This window comes from Ranitomeya imitator, chromosome 5 (assembly GCF_032444005.1).
Source record: "Ranitomeya imitator isolate aRanImi1 chromosome 5, aRanImi1.pri, whole genome shotgun sequence".
Taxonomy (NCBI): domain Eukaryota; kingdom Metazoa; phylum Chordata; class Amphibia; order Anura; family Dendrobatidae; genus Ranitomeya; species Ranitomeya imitator.
In genome coordinates, this window is record NC_091286.1 from 304,137,992 (window position 1) to 304,159,556 (window position 21,565).

At 38.5% G+C, this 21,565-nt stretch overlaps 1 protein-coding gene across 2 annotated transcripts in view; it reads right to left on the reverse strand.

The window, feature by feature from the left end:
* The window catches only part of GRIK2 (glutamate ionotropic receptor kainate type subunit 2), a 1,405,635-nt gene that overhangs the window by 281,604 nt on the left and 1,102,466 nt on the right, over window positions 1-21,565 (reverse strand). For both annotated transcript variants that reach the window (XM_069726310.1, XM_069726309.1), the window contains one exon: window positions 19,042-19,265. In XM_069726310.1, coding sequence (XP_069582411.1) covers window positions 19,042-19,265 — 224 coding nt within the window. The remainder of the gene's footprint in view (window positions 1-19,041; window positions 19,266-21,565) is intronic.

Genomic DNA, 21,565 nt, shown 5'->3' on the forward strand with positions numbered 1-21,565 from the left:
AGGAAAACAATTTAGTTTCTCAACATCAATTTCCACTTTGTAGTCTGCAACACTATCAAGGTGAAAGTCTTACAAATTACATTTTTAATGCATGTTTGTTTCAGTATTTGTAAAAATATAAAGGGATTTGGAGCCTTTATTTAGTAATATGTCCAGTAGCTCACAAACATATTGAATTTTATCCATAAACCTAATATTTATCTATCTATATATTTATCTATCTCAAAGCTTTTACTTAAAATACAATATAATATAACCAACATGAAGAAAAAGAAAACGGCACTCACCACATCCTCAAGTTTTGAAAGTCCTTTAATCAAGAGCTTCAAGAGGCCTGGACCCATAGAAGTGCTGTGCAAGAGCAAAATGGTCATTGTTCACCCCTCTCTCGCAAACTCCCTGCATACCGCAATGGTGACCTGCTACTTTTGATTAAAGGACTTTTATATCTCCAGGGTATGGTGAGTGCCGCTTTTCTTTTTTTATGTTACTTTACAAATTCCCTCAGCTGAGCATGACTGAAATGCCTGTTGTTGCTAATGCAACACTTGCACAGTGTTGATCAGAGAGCCGCGTATGCACCATGACGAGTGGCTCCCTGCACTTGCACTATGATGAGCGGCACCGGCCACACAGTCTTGGGTACCACACACAGCTTCAGTGCGCACGCATGGGGAGCCACACATCATTGTGCATGCGATGCTCCCGGACAGACACTGCGAAAGCGTGGCTCCATCATACACTGCACAAGTGCAGTATTTTCTATTTGGATTTGAGGGATGTTGGCGCAACCCAGGGAACATCATTCAAATTGCAAAGGTGGAAACAACTGTGACTGAACCCAATGAAGCACTCCCTTTGACTAAATGAGTAGGTAAAGATAACTATATAAAGTGCTTTTTCCGCATGATCCAACCACCGTTTTTAATTAAAAAAAAGTTTTAGTTATGCATTTTGCATCACTGACAATGTACTGAGGACAGTTTACCTGCTACAAATGACATGACAGGTTCCATGTAAGCATAAAACTAAGGTGTTAGGTAGTGTTTTTTTTTTACTGTACAATAATATGTTATAATCTTTTATTATATATAGAATTTTTAAACTAGTGTAATATAAATAGTACAGAGTGCACATAATTCCATTAACTTTAATTTACATTTTTATGCATTTTCATTTTTGAGATGATATGTGAATTTATTCCAAGTGGAAGATTATTAGGTTTAGAATCTGAAATTTAGAAAAAAATGTTCTTGATGCATTTCTTCAGCTGACATATTTTTGTTTATACCTTGCAATCTGTTTCCTTGTAGTAAATAATCCTAATAAAAATATTTTTGGCACATTTTAATAGTCTATTGCTGGCTGTATGTTAAATTTAGCAAAGTGGAAAAAAATGAAACATAACATTAGGGATAGTCAAAAGTCTTTTCTATGGACATTTAGTTTTTTTCTTATTCTTTTTCAAAATCTTATATGTTTATTTCTTACATATTACACGGCAAAATACTGCGCACTCGTCCACCTCTTGAATACCGCATATTTGGTATAACAGGAGATTTCACAAAACCTAATAGGTACATATTACCTGGATAAAGTAGTGTTTCCCAATGACCTGCCTCGTGGCACGCTGCACCTCTTCTACCCCAACGCGCATTTCGCGATTGCTTCCTCCTGTTATACCAAATATGCGGTACACATGAGGCGGACGAGTGCGCAGTATTTTGCAGCCCCATATTATGCAAATCGGCGGTGGGAATCTGTCTTGTGTATTGGAGACTTGTTCTGTGGTAACGGGTCTCTATATGACTAAAATAATAACTACCAATAATTAATATGCATTTGCACTTCCTTGCAGTATGGTTTACTAATGATTAATCAGCACTGTCACTTTGAAATTTTGAGATATTTGCCGCAAGGGATTTTTCTGTGATTAAAAGGTTCTCATGAATGTTCATGGGCACCTTTGTATGACAGGGAATATAGCTGATTGACCTTTCTGGATATTTGTGTGTTCCTTTGCTTACCTCTTTTGGATGATTTGCTCTGGTTTTGAGGCACTAATTTTAATTGTGTGTATTTTTTGTATGTTAACAAAGGTATATCTTGAAAAAAAACACTTCTTGACTTTGATTAGTTTAATAACTAGCTCTGTAGTCAGTATGTTTATATCTAGTTTGGAGTGTTGCCCATCCTCAGTCTAGGGAAATGGGCTGGTGCGTTATGTTTATATACCAAACCTTGCGTGTAGTAGTCCAAAAAAGGAAGCAGCACACCACTGTCTGTGAATAAGGAGCTGTTTTTTTTAGCCCATGATGGCGACATTTCCGTTCAGTGTAGCGAACCTTTTTCAAGCAGTGTGCTGCTTCCTTTTTTGGACTAATATATATATATATATATATATATATATATATATATATACACACTCCCTGACAGAAGTTATGCCGCTTATCCATGTTATGTAAATAAAAGCTTATAACCTGACGTTAAATTCATCCATTGGTTGTATAAATTATTCTTTTGAAAACTGAAACCCTCCGAAATGTGGTTTAGGTTAAGAAAATAAATTGGCATGAATGCAGAAATATTGATCAGCTAATTGACACAGAATGGTCAGATTTTGGCAAGACAAAGGTTTTGTCACCTGGTCATACAATGCACCCAATCCTAGTTTACATCCTCACCTGTGCTCATTATATGTTCGGTTAATTAGTGTGTGTGTAAAAAGAAACCCAGCACTCCAGACCTTCACTAGAACTGCAACTTGAGCTCTGACAACATGCCAAAAATCCACCCTGCGACCAAAGCCTGGATTATCAAGAGGCTGAAGACCAGATCCACTGCAGAGGTGGCTGGCACCTTTAATGTGTCGCAGCGTCAAGTACAAAGAATTAAAAAAAGATTTGAAGAGACTAAAGATGTGTTTGACAAACCCAGGTCTGGCAGGAACCGCAGGACAACTGCTCAGGAGGAGCGTTTGTTGGTTAGAAAATCCAAAGCAAGCCCCTCTTCCACTGCAACAGAGCTCCAACAGGCCTGGTCACCTCAAGTCCCTGTCTCAACTAGAACAGTTTGTAGAATTCTGCCTCAAAATGGCCTCCATGGTCGAATCAGTGCCCAGAAGCCAGCACTAAACAAAAGGTAAATTAAAAACTGTGTGGCATTTGCATAGTCCCACAGCCAATATTTTTGCATTGATACCAATTTATTTTCTTAACCTAAACCACATTTCGGAGGGTTTCAGCTTTCAAAAGAATAATTTATACAACCAATGGATGAATTTAACGTCAGGTTATAAGCTTTTATTTACATAACATGGATAAGCGACATAACTTCTGTCATGGAGTATATTAAGGTTGGTCATTTATATGGTTACATCTAAATAAAATGGTAATGCTTGGTGATATCAACTTCCTGTTTGTGGCACATTAGTATGTGGGAGAAGAAAAGTTTTCAAGATTGGTGGTGACCACGGAGGCCATTTTGAAGTCGGCCATTTTGGATCCAACTTTATTTTTTCCAATGGGAAGTGGTACATGTGACACATCAAAATTATTGAGAATTTCACAAGAAAAACAAAGGTGTTCTTGGTTTTAACGTAACTTTATTCTTTCATGAGTTATTTACTAGTTTATGACCACTTATAAAATGCATTCATAGTGCTGCCCATTGTGTTGGATTGTCAGTGCAACCCTCTTCTTCCATTCTTCCACTCTTGACACACTGTAAGGCAATTGTCTATGCTGTGAAGATACAAGATGTGCAGCATCTGAAACAACAGATACTGGAAGCCTATGCTGGCATTTCTTCTAGTGCATTGCTTTCAGTGTGTAAAAAGTGGGATAAGAGGGTTGCATTGACGATCCAACACAATGGGCAGTACTTTGAACACATTTTATAAGTAGTTATAAACGTGTAAATAACTCATAACCAACTTAAAATTGGCCGCCATGGTCACAACCCATCTTGATAAGCTTCCCCCCTCCCATATACTAATGTGCTATAAACAGGAAATTGATATCATCAACCATTCCCATTTTATTGAGGTGTATCCATATAAATGGCCCACCCTCTACATATATAACAAAAAGTTTGTAAGTTTGAAATCACCGTAATAACATGTGAAAACAAAAATTGGCTTTTACAAATAATATAATAGAAATTTACCAAATACAACTGTTTACTTCTTAGGTTTCAAGGTTTGAAAACAACATTATGAAATCTTTAAATGCTGAATGTAATGAAAAAACACCCTGCTGAGAAAAAATAGCTTAAAATGCATTAGAAATGGTTGAGATTATTTTACATGCCTTTAGCATTCAGCAGATGACATGGTTTAATCAAAGAAATACTGTAACCAAACCAACAACCTTCATCTGTGCTAATCTCTAGCATTTCTTGCCCATACTGTTTATATTATATGCAGTTTATCTATCTACATAGCAAAAGTTATGTAACATTATAAATGTCCTTGCTTATCCTATATGGATGTGCAGGTTATATCATAACAAAAGTGACAATTGTGCTGAAAGTTATTGGAAACAAGCAGCAGTGAACTTGTTGCAAGATATTCTCATAGCAGCTTAACTAACCTACAATTTACTGGAATTGCTAATATTTCCTACATAACATATAATCAATGTACAGTGTCTGGTTTAAATGTGTCCCATAAAGCCATGCAGCTATCATATCCCATGGAAAAGTGCAACCATTCATGAGTGACTATTGCAGCCTGTATAAAAATTGAGGCAGGGAATAAAGCAGCCATTAAAGGATGTTCCAAGGTAGTGAAAATTCACAGCTCTGCAACAGTGAGAGAAAAAAGCCAAACAATTGGACAATTACTCCAATCAGTAATGTGTTCTGTAAATGCAGAACTGAAAAATATGAGAATAGTAGTCTGTCAATAGTACAGGTATTCAATTGAGAATGGGAGAGAGAGATAGGAGAGGTGTTCACAGCACTGCCAGGCTGTCATCAGTGAAATAGTGTAGCTACTAAGCTGACATTTGTTATGCTGCATTTGAAGGACAATTACACTTTTTTCATTCTTAATGCACTAGAAAGTAGCAAGCCTGCACAACATTTTCTACAAAAAAATTCTAAAATCAATGTTATGATTGTACATAATTTTTGCATTTCTTGTGCAAGTGATTTTATGAATGCATGAAAAACTGTTTTACACACATGTAAAATAACATTCCCAGAAATTCAGGCATTTAACTGCACCTTTCCAAGGTACATATGTCTTTTCAGGGCAATAAGAGGCTTTCCAATATTGTAATTTTGAGCAAATCAAGTTGCAGAGAAGTGTTTTTTTTTTAAATTGTCGAAATCTGGTGAACTCAAATTAAAAAAAAAATTGATCATTTCTACTTTTAGTGTTTTAACAGGCAGGCAATGCATGGAGATTTCAGCTACGGATCTAAAAGAATTGTAAAATACCACCTAGACTTTAAAACAAGCTGTAAAGAAGTTGAAAGGAACGTGTCATCAAAACATGAATTACTGCTTTGTGTAATGTGTATTTTTTATTTTTGAAAATTATTTTTCCTATCAATCTGTTTAAAAACAGTAATCTTTCAATTTTCACACTTTCTGAAGCTATTTTAGACTCATACTTCCTGTTATTTCAGTAAGAGTTTTCAGTTGTCTCATCATCATCAAAGGGAGGATAAGAAAATAACACTGCTATATAAAGTGATAAAATGGAATCCGCCATTCATATTAGGTCATGTATTACCTTCACCTAATCCTTTTTGCACATGGTTATTATTAGATTCTTCAATATAAAAAATGAGATGTGAAACAGTGAATTGCTGCTTATGTAGATGTGGATTTTCAGAAACAATAGTAACTATTAGCCTAGAAAGCTCCAGTTACCATTGTTAAAATTGCAAAATGTTTAATTTAATATTTTTTAAAACAGATTTTGATGCAAAAAAAATTGCCAAAACTTTTTCAAATAATACTCTTAGCATAAAAACCCTGATTTAAACTATAGATCAATTTCTCCTAATATATTTTCTTTAATAAATAGATGTGTATAAAATATTTCTACATGGAAACTACTATAATGAATTGGTCAATAATATTTTTAAAACTGAATAATTATAATGGCAGGTTGCCATTTTCATTGGATAGATTTTTTAACTATTGAAATGTAATTTTCTGCTACTCTGTTACAGACTCTGAAATGTCTGCTGCTCCTATCACTTTCAATTATTAGATAACACAGACTTTTATTTAATGAGGACGTTTACACAAAACATGGTAAATGAGTTTTTGCTTAAATCACCTAAAAATTATAACATCAAAAGAACAGTTTAGTTTACAGATTCAGTGCCCTTTTCTGTAGAAGTAAATGTTAGGTCTTTGTTCTGACAGCAAATGTTAGTCACTTAGTGATATCTAATCTAAAGCTCAAGTTCTTGCCAGCTTTTAAGAGAACAAAATGAGGTGGAAAGGTTAATAATTAACAGCATCATCAGGTTAAACAAGAACAATCAATATTCTGCCACTGTTTTGTTATGTACTGTCACTAAATCTCTTGGGAGCACTTTCGTTTGTCTCTCTGAAAATACCTTTTCTTATATAAAAAAGCATGTAATTACTCCAATGTCTTATTTTTTAGAACTTAAAACATTTTATATATGTCTGTCCAACCTACTGTTATCCTATTGTTGGTTGAAGTTTAAGAATAGCAGCAGGATAAATTCCCTTATGTAGTTGTCAAACCTACAAGTATTCACTATAGCTACAAAAAATTATGTTAGTGTCTAACAGCAAAAAAAATCATGCCGCATAGTGTACCTTGAAGCTAATCTACTGTACGGTCTATTAGTGGGCTACAAGGAAACTATGGTAACTTTAAAACTGCCTCTACAAATTAATTGAATAATTTCAATTAAATAATGTGTATGCTAACATCTTTATGTCAAATTTACGACTAGTGAGTATGAGTCATGTGGTGGTACTAGAAGCTCAACCCCTCCAATTTGATATTGCTAATTTTGAGATCGGAAATTATTATTGAGGCAATGGATAACCTCTTTACAGAAAAAAACTATGTGTGGCAACTTTTTCTTTATTTAAAGGTAACCTGTCAGCAGGATTGTGCACAGTAACCTACAGACACTGTCAGGTTGACGTCATTATACTGATTAGAATTATACCTTGGTTAATGAAATCCGTCTTGTTGTTTTGTAATTTTTATTTTCACTTTTGCGCTAATGATATGCTTGTGCTTCGGGGCAACCTGTGGAGGGGTCTTCATGTGGTGCTCTGACTAGGTATTCATGTGTATGGCTTCTGAAAGGTCAGTGATCACTCAGTGTCCTGCCCCTTAGTTTGCATAATGAATATATGTACATTGCAGCGTAATTGCATCTTTAATGTCCTGAAAATTACTGTGCTTGATGTTATTCAGATAGTATTAAAAAAATCAATTTAAAAATGTCGCAGTAGCTGCAATAAATGTATGCAGAGGTGATCCGATATCTGCTATGGCGTCAGTGGCGCCATCTTGCTGGAGAAGAAAACAAATTTCCTTCTCCAAGATAACATCTCTCGCCATCTTAGAGGAGGTAGCCGAGAGCTGCTACTGCGCAAGTTCGAGCGACGCCATATTGGAGGAGAAATTTTTTTCTTCTCCAGTAAGATGGTGCCACCGGTGCCTGCTCAGGCGCAGGCACGTGGGCCTCATTTTTAAATTGATTATTATTTGTACTATCTGAATAACATCAAACACAGATGGATTTTATCTACTGAGGTATCATTTCATTCAGCATAACGGAGCCAACCTGACACTGTCTGTAGGTTACAATGCACAATCCTACTGACAGGTTCCCTTTAAGACAGCAGTGAGCAGTTAAAAAGACCAGTGACCAGGGTCTGGTTGGCCCTCTCAACCAACCCATTCATCTCGGGATGGTAAGCTGATGAGAGATTTGGCTCAATGCTGAGCAGATGACAAGGCTCTCTCGAGAACCGAGACATGAACTGGAGACTCTGGTCACTGACAATTTTGTCAGGCATGCCATGTAGGCAAAAAATGTGCTTGATGAACAATGCCACCAAAGCCCATTCTGAAGGTACCCGCAGAAGAGGCACCAGATGTACCATTTTAGAGAAGTGCTCAGCGACTACCCAGATAATGGTGCAGTTACGGGACTTGGGTAAGCCCATCACAAAGTTCATCCCGACCATCTCCCAGGGCCTATCCGCCATCAGCAGTGGGTACAATAAACCAGCAGGTTGCTGCCAAGAAGACCAATTCTTGGTGCAGGAGGCACATACCTGAATATAGTCTCCAATGTCACGGGCCATGTGCGGCCACCAGTACATCCTCGATAGAAGCCCAGATGTCCTCTTAGTCCCAAAATGTCCACTGACCCTGGATGAATGAGCCCAAGAGAGGACCTCCGGTGACAAATTAGGAGGGACAAAAGTGTTGCCCGGGGCACAGACTCTTTAGAAACCGGGGCCACAGCTCTCAGGCTTTCTGAAGGGACAAAAAGCCAAGGCTCCTCTCCCTCCTCAGATGACACTATGGAGCAATAGAGAGCTTCGGCACGAATGTTCTTCTCCCCGGAGAGAAAATGGAGGGTGAAGTGAAATCGGGAGAAGAACACAGACCACCTGGTCAGGTGAAAGTTCAGCGCTGGGCAGTTTGCAAATACACCAACTTTTTGTGGTCGGTGAATACTTGGAAGGGGTAACGAGCCCCCTCTAGAAGGTGTCTCCACTCCAAAAAGGCCAACTTCATTGCTAGCAACTCCCTGTCCCTGATGGAATAATTCATCTCCACCGGTGAAAAGGCCTTGGAGAAAAAGAAACAAGAATGATTCCCACCCTTACATCCTTCTGGAAAAGGACGGCTCCAGCACTGATGGATGAGGCATACACCTCCATGATAAATGGTTCATCGACATCGGGGTGATGTAAAATGGGAGCGCAAGTGAAGTGAGACTTAATAGAGAGAATTGCCTTGAAGACCTTCTCCTCCGACCACATTTTGGGATTAGATTCCTTCTTAGTGAGATCAACCAGGGGAGCTACCAAAGTTGAGAAGTGGGGAATGAACTGGCGATAACAGTTAATGAACCCCATAAAGAGCTGCACTGCTTTAAGAGAATGGGGCTCCTGCCAGTCCATCCCTGGGTGGAGATGAAATAGCCCAGGAAAGGCGAGGACTCCTGCTCAAACACACTCTTCTCTAACTTAGAGAAGAGTAGAGTTTGCCCATAGGAGGTCGAAGACTTTGCAAACATCTCTCCGGTGGGAGTCAATATCTTTAGAGTAGATGAGAATATCATCCAGACAGACTGTGACCAAGATGAATAGCATATCCCAGAAAATATCATTCACAAAGTTTTGGAAAATGGCTGGGGCATTACAGAGCCTGAAGAGCATCACCAGGTATTCATTGTGGCCACCCCTGGTGTTAAATGTCATCTTCCGCTTGTCCTCCTCAAGGATGCGTATCAGGTTATCAGCGCCCCACAGATCTAATTTAGTAAATACCTTCTCTCCCCGCAACCTATCAAAGAGTTCTGAGATTAAAGGCAGCGGGTATTTATTTTTTATGGTAATAGCGTTAGACCCCAGTAGTCAATGCATGGACGTAATTCCCCACTCTTCTTCTGCACAAAAAAGAAACCAGCCCCTGCGGGTGACATTGACTTCCTAATGAATCATCTTTCCAGATTCTCCTTGATGTACTTAGACATTGCCTCCATCTCCAGAAGAGAAAATCGATAAACTCAACCCCGGCGATGTTCAGCACCAGGCAAGAGATCAATAGAACAGTCATAGGGGCGGTGAGGGGAAGAGTCTCTGCAGCTCTTTAGGAGAATTTCGTCTGCATATGACCAATAGTGTTTGGGGAGAGATGATAAATCTACGGGCACTGCTGTAGAAGGCACCTGAATGCACGCCCTCTGATATCTACCCTCACAAGACTCATCCCATCCCAATATTCTCCCAGAGGACCACTCAATATGGGGGAATGATGACATACCCAAGAGTATAGATGAGGTCCTACTTGGGGTTCCTTGGTTATGATTAGAGGGGGGATTATCTCCTGATGGGATGGAGACATGGTGAGGGGGAGTGGGATGATCTGGTGTGTGTTCTGTGAGGGCAGTGTTGACCCATTTACCACTCGGACGGTCACTGGCTTGATGAGCATCACCAGAGGTATTGCGTGCCACTGGTCGAAGGCAGATGACATGAAATTTCCCTCCGCCTCGGAATCCACATAAACCTCTACCATGTGAGCGGTCGGGCCAAAAGGAAGTGTCCTCTTGAAAGACACTTTAGAGGAAAATGCCGCAGTGTCTAGAGAGCCTCCTCCTACAGCCACTAGATGGGGAGTTTTCCCAACCTATGGGGACATCTGGAGGCAAAATGTCCTGACTGCCGGAAGACATGGCAGACCATGAGTGCACTAGCGGTCAGGGACTTAGCTCCCGCTTGTGACACCTTCATTGCCTCTTGAGGCTCTGACACCTGGATCGGAGATTCTAAAGGCTTGGCAAAGTTAGGAGCCAGCCGAAAACTCTGCCGACACTGGGCTCGGTCCTACCTTCACTCGGAGAAATGATGGCTGATGCGAGTAGAGACAGATATTAGATCCTCCAGTGTGGCCGGAATTCCCCTAGAGGCCAGAGCGTCTTTCACATTATTATTATTTATTGTTATAGCGCCATTTATTCCATGGCGCTTTACATGTAAGGAGGGGTATACATAATAAAGACAAGTACAATAATCTTAAACAATACAAGTCATAACTGTTACAGGAGGAGAGAGGACCCTGCCCACGAAAACTCACAATCTACAAGGGATGGGTGAGAATACAGTAGGCGAGGGTAGAGCTGGTCATGCAGCGGTTTGGTCGATCGGTGGTTACTGCAGTTTATGGGCTTGCCGGAGGAGGTAGGTCTTCAGGTTCTTTTTGAAGGTTTCTATGGTAGGTGAGAGTCTGATATGTTGGGGTAGAGGGTTCCAGAGTAGGGGTGATATGCGAGAGAAATCTTGTATACGATTGTGGGAAGAGGAAATAAGAGGGCAGTAGAGAAGGAGGTCTTGTGAGGATCGGAGGTTGTGTGTAGGTAAGTACTGGGTGACGAGGTCAAAGATGTATGGAGGAGACAGGTTGTGGATGGCTTTGTATGTCATGGTTAGGGTTTGTACTGGAGTCTCTGGGCAATGGGGAGCCAGTGAAGGGATTGACAGAGGGGAGAGGCTGGGGAATAGCAGGGGGACAGGTGGATTAGTTGGGCAGCAGAGTTTAAAATAAATTGGAGGGGTGCAAGAGTGTTAGAGGGGAGGCCACAGAGCAGGAGGTTGCAGTAGTCAAGGCAAGAGATGACGAGGGCATGGACTAGGGTTTTTGCAGATTCTTGGTTGAGGAATGAATGGATTCGTGAAATATTTTTGAGTTGAAGTCGGCAGGAAGTAGAAAGGGCTTGGATATGTGATTACATTCAGCCAGCCCCCACCAAAAGACACGGATAAGGACTTTATCAGGCCACTCCAGCTCTGATGCTAAAGTCCAGAAGTGGACGGCAAAGTGACTGACCATGGATGAGAGCTGTGTCAATGCCAGCATTTGGAATGCCGTCTCATGGGTGACTCGCTGTCCCAAGAAAACTTGCTTCAGAGTGCTCACAAACCGCGGAGCACTCTGCACCACATGATCGTCACTCTCCCCCAGTGGCATAGCCCACTATAACTCCCTGTTCAGCAGGAGGGAAGTAATAAACTCCACTTTAGCCCACTCTGAGGGGAAATGTGCAGCCAGTTGAACCAGGTGTATCGCACACTGGTTCACGAATCCCCTACATGACTTGCTATTTCTTGAGAACCTCTCAGGCAGTAGGAAGCGGGATAAGGTCAGAACAGGGGTGACAGTGGACATAAGTGCTGCAGCCTCACTAGTTGCCTGAACAGCTACTGCAGTCACATCCACAGCTGAGGTTGTATGCTCAAGAGCCGCCAACCTGCCCTCCAGCTGCCGGATATACTGCTGTAGCCGCTGTTCATCTGCTATTACTAGCCAGACCCTGGAACTGAAATAATGCTAGGGCTGGCGGAACACCCCAAATTAATATAAAGAAATTAATAAGGTGCGTTTGCAGCCCGGGGTCCACCGTGCAGAGATGGTAACTGTTGCTCGGTAATAGCGGACACAAGTGGCGCTATCACACTGGACTCACGTGGGTTAAAAGCCACCCTGTGTGTAGTTACAATGAACTTTGTTACCTTACAGAGCTACTTTACCACAAAATACAGATATTGCACCCTGTTAGCCATCCCAGGGCACAGTGGTATTAGCGCTAGTGTTAGGTCACAAGACTCTGCCCCTAGGACGCAGGAGTATGAGTCTATCTAGACCCACTAGACGATCGACGTCTTGCCAGCAATACCTGAACAAGCACTAAACAAATAGATTGCGTGCACTGAGTGCGTGGAGTGTCACATTGGCGAACGCCACTAATCAAACTGACTAAGTATTTAGCACACAGAGTGCACGCGGCGTTGCACAGGTGTACACCACTAACGGAAGCTGACCAATGTGTGTTGTGCTGGCAATGCCACAACTAGGCACTGTATCTTAGCTCCAAACACCCAGACTCAGACACAACATGAGGGTAGGGAATGATTAGGAGCAGTCACCAGATACCTAAACACTTGCAAACACACAATATTGAAATATACTAGCGCATGGCCGTGCGATCCTTTTATAGCAATCATTTTATAGCTGCAGCCTTCTGGGACCTAGCAGATGGCCGATTCCAAGCTGCTTGAGGTCCTGAGCATGTGACCTATGACCACCAATGAGTGATCTTCTCACGGGCATGCTCAGATGTGAAAAAAAAGGACTTAGTCCCAGGAGCATCTGCTCGCCGCTGACTAATGCTGGTTGTATAGCTGGACCTAGAATGGCAGCCTGAACCAGACACACAGCATTAGCCTGAGCAAGACTCTGGGACCGATGTCTCTGCTGAGCAGGCTCCTCTGAGGCTGAAGAAGAATGGGAAACCTCAGAGGACATGGTGTGAAATTCCCACTGTGCAGCAGTGGGAACTTGGCGCCTAACATGTATATATATATACTAATATAGTTAGATATTTATTATATACATTTTACATTTACCTAATAATCACACAAGGCTGAGATAACATTTGAAGTAAAAAGAAAATGCCAAAAAGCCAGCGCTGATCAATTGTTTGCTAAAAGTCTCAGTTTAAAGTACAGTTAGAAATTAATATGTGCACATGCACCTTATGTATTGCGTGTTGACCATAGGCAGCTTTGGCTTCTTGGCTTTTTCTTAACATTTGAAGTAGGTATTGATAATATTTGGTGGTCATTTTTAACACATACATTTCTTTAAAAAAAATATTAAAATACTGTGTACTGTAATTTAATGCTAAACGCATTATGAGAATATTAACCATAAACCATGCACTAAAAGTAAGACCAAACACCTCTAGGTGACATACAGATGACTGCTTCATCTGTATGAATATGCACCCAGAAATGGTTGACATAAATACAAGAAATACATGCTCCTATATATACTGAGAAAAGAGTATTTCCATATTTTACCATGAAAAATACCATAGTACCTCACCTCAAAGTCATAACATGCATCTGTATGGAAATATTGAATCTTTTACATTTCATAAACAGTATTAACCATTGCATTGACTTACCTACATCTTCATTCTTAGCTTAGATGATAAAACATTTGATGCATATTCTGAACCAACTTAGATGACAGTTGTTGCCCTTTCCCCATTATAATGTTGAAAACGCCAGTAACAAACAATAATCTAATAACATTTTTGGCCTTACTTCAAATACAGTTTGTATACATAAATGAAAGAAACAGCAGTGTACAGGGTGGGATTAGCCCACAGGAGAACAGGAGAATCCTTTGATGAGCCCCTGTACAAGAGTGGGCCACCACCCTCCTATATGTGCAGTTCTTGGCACAATTAACTTGAATTTCCATGTACAGCCAAAGGCAGCATCTTATTAATTATTTAACAATCTCCCCGGTTCATTGTTATATTAATTTGTAATTGAGGATAATGTCACATTTACATGTAGTTGAAAATGGGGCCCTGGAATTGGGTACTGGTGGTTCCTTGATACCCCAGTCTGAGACTAAGTGTGTATATTGAATAACTGTTTATTGCTTCTCAGTTTTGGGTCAATAAGTGCAGTTTGACAGTCACAGATCTATTTATTTCAGGTTATTTTTGGCATATGTATATGGGGATGGTTATTGTCATGATAATTGTATTATGCTACTCCACTATGTAGGCGAAAAACTATATATGGTTTACGAGACAATAAATACTTGTGATTTGATCTTAGTTCAATCTGTTTTATTAATGAATTCACGTATTTTCTTTCAAAAACATTTCCTCTTGTTTTTCTTTTCTATTGTTTTTTTCAAAAACATTAGTATAAAAATATGATTTATCAATACATTTTGAAGTTTATTTTTTTTAGCGCAAGTTTTTTGTAAACTATTTGAGCATGGTACTCTGAAATAGTTTTTTTGTGCAAATATATCAATAAACATTTAGTAATGTCATTTCCACTCTTTAAACAATATTTTATGAAGCTCTGTAGCTGTTGACTTTTTAAGGACTTTTTTTCTAATTATCCAACTGTGCTCATTCAAACCTCATATTTTTAACTGCTATTAATAAAATGTTAGAAATTTATTGGAAATTTGTATCAACCTTGTTGTATTACAAAGAGCATGTTTAAAATACAAATTTATGTTCCCTCATTTTTAAAACTAAAGGGGAATCTGTCAGTAGGATCATCCCTCCTAAGCTTTCTGTTGGGGCCCGCAGGTCATAGGAACCTGAATAAAATGAATTTTTGATATATGTGATCTGATGTCTTATTCCAGAGAAATCAATGTTTTTCCTAATATGGAAATGAGCTGTTAAGATCTATGGGATGGACACTGATCTCCCTGAAAATCTTCCTCCAGGCTAATTTTAAATGAAAGGGGCATTATCAGTGTAAAATATGTAGATCAAAAGAGTAGACTGTTAGTCATTACATGTCTCACATAGGTAATGACGTCTTTAATTTAAAGTAAGCCCTGGAAGCAGATTCTCATGCAAATCAGTGTCCGGCTCATAGATCTTAACAGTTCATTTACATATTAAGAAAAACATGGATTGCTCTGAAATAAGAAATTGAATAACATATATCATGGTATAATTTTATTCGTCTTTCTATGACTTACATGTCCATATAGACGATTTAGAAGGATTGATCCTACTGACAGATTCCCTTTAAAGTTAGTGATTATCATTTTCACCTAAATCCAGTTAATACTATCTGGAACAGATATATGTAGCAATGAACATTACAAAAAAGTTATTTCTAATATTATCATTATTTTTTCTATCATTAATACTATTATTATTTCTATTATTATTATTATTAATAATAATAATAATAATAATAATTTAGATTTGTATAAAACAAAAACAACCTATGAGTAAATTATCGGATGATATTAAGTTAAACCTATTTACTGCATATTTAAGAAAAACCAATAACACTGAACTAAAGTATTTTGTGAATCTGTGAAAAAACATTTTTTTGCAACTATCACTAATTGCTACTAGTTCCTTGAATACAGTTCTTTCATATATTATATTGTGTTAAATATTTGAAGCAAGGTCAAAAATTAAAGTGAGATATTCTGCATAAAGGAAGGACAAACTGATCACAGACCTAAACATTCTCGCTGTCTCCATGAAAGTTTGATTTCAATATCAAAAAGTAAAGTGAAAAAATTCAACATGAATAGACAACATATAACAGACAGTAAAATAAGACAATTGATACTTTAATGACCAATAAAAACAATACATCAGAATTACACTACATTTACCTGAATAGTTAATTCACAAATGCAGTATTCGTATAGTAAAATACTGCACGATTGTTAAGGCTCTCACCAGTAACTGTTTAGTATTGTATTCAGCATATAATATTGTATGTCAGGAATGCTGATGGAGGTAGGAGCCTCAGCAAAAATTTTAATTGATCTCATTCTGGAACTTCTTTTTCTTACCCCACCAACCACCTAGAAAGAGACATGCTTACATCCTTGTCACATTCCTCATACAAACACACACTCCCAAATGCATTCAACTATTATGATGCTTTGGTAGTAGGAGCTCAGGTTCTCCGAGATTTCTCCCTGCAAGCCCCCCACTGTACCCACATGGGCAGATTGTATCGTTTGTAAGATTCTGGAGAACAATAAATGGTATTTTTCCAATGGTTTTCTAAATGGCACAAATTTATAGGACATTAGTCAACTTCACATAATTGTTTAGCTAGTTATGTTTGAACTTTACGAGAAAAAGACATTTCAGGAAGTTCACACTAAAACAAAAAATTTAAATATGGTGGCCAAATGGTGACTCAATATAAAAAAATGCATAATATATACTTAAGGTTAACTTCGGAATCCTGTTTATAACAATTTTTATAACTCGGCTACTAGTAAATGAATTTCCTCAAAGTGTTCTTCTTACTTGTCTAAATAATTTTATTAGTCAGGGAAAGTTTTTTTTTTGTTTTCTAGCTGTTGAAAGAAACCTATTCTATGCCCCTTTTCTCCTTGGAATTCCCTGGTCTTTTAATCTTCATTTGTTGATCTGTTCTACTTATTGTAACTCTGAAGCAGCTCTGAAGAAAGCAATACACAAGAGGTCTCCAAAAGCTGAGCAGGCAGAAATGTGAGAAGCTAACACTGTCAAAAAAGAAATTAGGCTACAAATGAAGATTAACATAGTTGACAAGTTTATAGCACAGTAACAAATGTATGTTATGTATGCCTATTTGATTTGTTATGATCTTGTACAAAGGATTTCTGAAATATTACGTGAAGAAACATTATATGTGGAAATGAAAAGAAAAAGTAGATTTAAGATGGTACTGACAAGGTAAATATATGTAAGAACACATACAGGAGATACAGAATAGAAGATCGATAGCTGATTATTAGCAGTTATTGTCATACATAGATGAAAAAATATGACGATAACTATATAAAGAAATAGATATTTGATCGATAGATAGATAGATAGATAGATAGATAGATAGATAGATAGATAGATAGATACGGAAATGGAAATAAAAGATAGAAAGTAGTTGATAAATTAGGATAGACAGATTTGTGGAATAAAAAATTTTTAACATGAGGATGATGACAAGTCTGAGGATACACAGCTCCATATGCAGAATGCTGTAACTCATTGTCCTCAATTTTTTTTTATCAATGTCAGCATTAACTTTCTCAGAAATTTGTGCTAGAGCAGCTCTTCGGTGGGATTGGACTAGATGAGCTATATCATTGCTACTTAAATGCAATAAATGACCATGATGCCCTTAGAGCCATTTTATTTGTTGTCTATCCATGATCAACTGTTAATAGTATTAACCATCGCACACTATAAGCAACCTAGAACTACTACTTTTTTAGAGAGGTGCAGATCCTGTCAATTTCATAATTTGACTTTTTACCAAATGCCTAATAAATCCCACTGCTCGACAGCTTGCATTATCAAGATAATTTTTTATATTATTTCACCTCTATCTTGCTACATGGAGGGCAAAGGGCTATGGATGAATTTCTCGGCCTAGATGCAGCACTGGAAACTCTGTGGTGTCTCTGTACAAAGGGAAGGCTTTTTCAAAGTTCTTCTAGATAATGAGGCGTGCACCTTTTTTTCAGAATTCCTCTTTAAAATTTACTTTTTCAATTGAAGACATCATAGAGAAGCATATTATCTACTGCTATTGAAAGGGCTAACAGGATTTAATTTACTGTACATTTAATTTATTTATTTAATTTATTCTAATTAATTTAATTTAATGTACATAAAATTTCACAATTTGATCTTCTGAACCAGTTTATGCTATAAATTATAATATAAACATATTTTCCATTCTGTATAATTTTATTGTCTTCACTTTTGGACATTTTAAACACCTTGAGTGATATAAACATAATATATGTTTTTGTCTACTTTCATTAAAGTAGGTAAAGACCGTGAAGAGGAATAAAACTGTTTTATTAACAAAAAAGGTGGGAAATGTCAGACTGCATTTTAATATTTTCATAAGGAGGTATTGATATTTGAATATATTATACATTTTGTATCCAAATAAAAGAATCTGAATATTACATAATTTAACACAGGCAAATCATCAGTCGTGTTTTCAGTTATAATACATTTTATACTATAACTATGCTTTCTAAATAGCCTGCAAGTTGGAGCTTTAAGGCCTCAATACACATTAAAGTTGTCCAAACTTATGGGTGTTAGTCATCAGCAGACCAATTAATGTGACTGAAGTCCTCACTACTCTTATTGAGGTAAGGATTAAGCACTTTTGATTTAGCACGTTATTTTTTTTCCGAGTGTGCCGGGACATCATCACAGCAGCAGGAAGCAGAAACTGATAGGAAAGTTGGCAGAATCAGAACAGGAGTGACTGGGGATTCTTTAGATAAATATTGCTTCTTTTATCAGGTCTTCTTAAATTACTAGCAAATTTGAAGTGTTGGCTTTCATAATTTAAAAAAGTTTGGAATGAGTAAAATTAAACCATTCTAAATCATTTAGCTTTAAATTTTGGACATGGGCATCCTCTTCAATAGGTATTTTATAAGAGCCTGACATATATAATCCCATATAATTTTCATTAATACAAATAAACTCACCACCTTCTATGCTTACAGAATACAAAATATACTTCACATACGAGTATAAATACTTAATATGAAAGAAGTTACATTCTATAGCCTCATTACATATTATGTTAACAGTTATTAGTGAGAGCCTTAATAAGACTTATGTATAGAGAGCATAAGTCGTAAAATAAGTAAATAATATAACATGACCTTTGACAATTATAGCAAGGGAAAATAAATGACATAATTGTCAAACAATCACGAGGTAGAAATGTTACCTGGCTATGACAAAGAGCACACAACTGACACCCAAGTAAGCCAGCAGAATATACATCCAGATATCAGGGGAAAGAGGATTCAGGAAGGAGAAGACGCCTGGGTTTGTACCATTAGGTTTTCGGTACAAAATACTTATTCCAAGAGTCATAAACGGTTTGGTGAAGTCGATGACTTGTTCTCTAACATATGTGATAGCCAATGGAGCAACTGCAAGATCAGCTTTCTGTTAAAAGAGAAAAAAGAGAAAACAAAATGCTTGTAAGTTTAACATGAAAACACTAGTTACTCTAGTAGTCAATGAAGACAATAGAAATTATTTAGCTTAAAAGATATTCTCAAGGTTTTTTTTTAGTAGGACAGAGTTATGCAATCTCTTTCACTTCCTGGTTCCTTTAGTGACAGTTCTAGTGTGCAGCAGAACTGTAGTATTAGAAAAATTATAATGTTCCTGCTGTAATAGATTCAGCTCCTTGTTCAGTCTTGTTCTGAAGAGTACACTGCTATCACTATATTTACATATAAAGACAACAGGGCGGTTGAACAAGCACACAGCTCCAGACAGTGAGAGCAGTGACTAGGAAAACTGTGGAGGGAGATCAATAGATTAGCATGAGGTGGATGGTATTTTGGAAGTTAGAACTTGTTCTAGAATATAACTGCTGCTCTCTCTTGATCAGGGTCTGGGTATGCGCTAATAGTAATGCTCTATGGAAAACATCAGTATACTATGGAAGAAAAACGCTTTAATTGAAGGAAAATGACAGAAAATAGAAAATAGCAAATCAATTGCAAATTCGCTTATTTTCATGCTAACTAGTTAAAACAATGTAATACCTGGGGAATTATCCTGTAAATATAAAGTATTATGAATCAAATTAGCATGAAGATGATCATGTGCAGTGTGCCTCAATAAATGCATATCAGTGCATGTGCTCATAATATGTTGAATGTTGGAACATATTGATAATTTTAACAAAACGCAACTACCTATTGGCAATAGTTATAGCAATATAATGCCAACTGCAAATAACAGTTTTAGACCTAGTATGATAAAAAAGTGTTACTGTCATATTGAGTCCTTTCTCACAGACAAGCTATGAGTAAGGATAGTTGAGGAGTCCGATTTCAATAGCCAGGAGGCTACATCGTAAACAGAGGGAAGAGACAAAGTCGTAGGCGTGTAACTGTCTGAGGTCAAAATTTCAGGAGGATGGCAGATCAGAGCAAAGAGGTTAAACAGATGGATAGTCAGAACGAGGTCCAAAATCAGGCAGCAAAAAACAAAATAAAAGGAACAGAGTAAACCAGCCACACTTAGCTGAAGCTGTTAGGGTTGACAGGTACCTGCGACTTCCAGCTTGGATAGACAGCAGAACAATCAAGAGAACTGAAAGCACCTAACAAGAGCTCAGCACCTACTAGTCTCAGATTGGATAGTTGAGCTGTCAGCATGCCCTTGCACCAGACGGAACAAGTGAGTTGTCAACCACTACACAGAGAGCTCAGCATTGTAGGTTGGAATCATTACAGCCACATTAATGAATACAAGCAAAAATATACAGCAGTAATAAAAAACAATGTTAGGGCTGGCGGAACGCACCAAATTATAAGAGAAATGTTATAGGTGCGTTCGCAGCCCGGGGTCCACCGTGCAGAGATGTAACCTTCTGCTGAGTAATGACGGACTATATGGTGGTACAATGTGGATACATACATGGGTTAACTTGACCCAGTGTGAAGGAAGCAAACCCTGTTGCATCACAGGGCCGCGGTACAGCACTAAGAGTGCAAGCAAGGAGTCTCAGGACTCTATCCCAAGACACAGGATTAGAGTACGTTCAGACCACTTGCACTCGACACCGCAACTGGTGGGTCAGAGTAACTGAAAATATAACTTAAATGCACAAGAGTGCGTGCTGTGCCGCTCTGGCGGACGCCACTAACCACTCAGACTTGGGATAGGAAAGCGCTCTAATAGCACACGGCGCCGCACTGGCGGTCACAGCAATTAGACGCTGCTTCATGTGTTTAATGCTGATAGCTCAGCCAGGCACTAGATAGCAGACATCCATCTTACGCAAGCAGTCATACACAAGGGAGGGGATGATTAAAGAAGGACTTGCACTCATTAACACACACGTTTTGAAATGTACACTAGCGCATAGCCGAGCGGCCATGCAAACCTTTTATAGCGGAAGTGGTACAAGACCTTCCAGATGGACCAATAGGAGCCGCAACAGGACCTGAGCATGTGACCCACGACCTCCAATGGGAGGTCGTCCCATGGGCATGCTCAGTATGGGAAAAGCAGGACTTAGACCCAGAGAGACCTGCTCGCTGCTGAACATTGCTGGCTACAAGGACAGAGCCAGGAAGGGCACTAGTAACCAGTCATCCAGTATCAGCCTGAGCTTGATGCAGGGACCTACATCTCTGCTGAGCAGACTCCACTGTGGCTGGAGAAAAAATGGGAGACTGCAGCAGAGATGGTTCAAGATTCCCACTGTGCAGAGGCTGGAACTC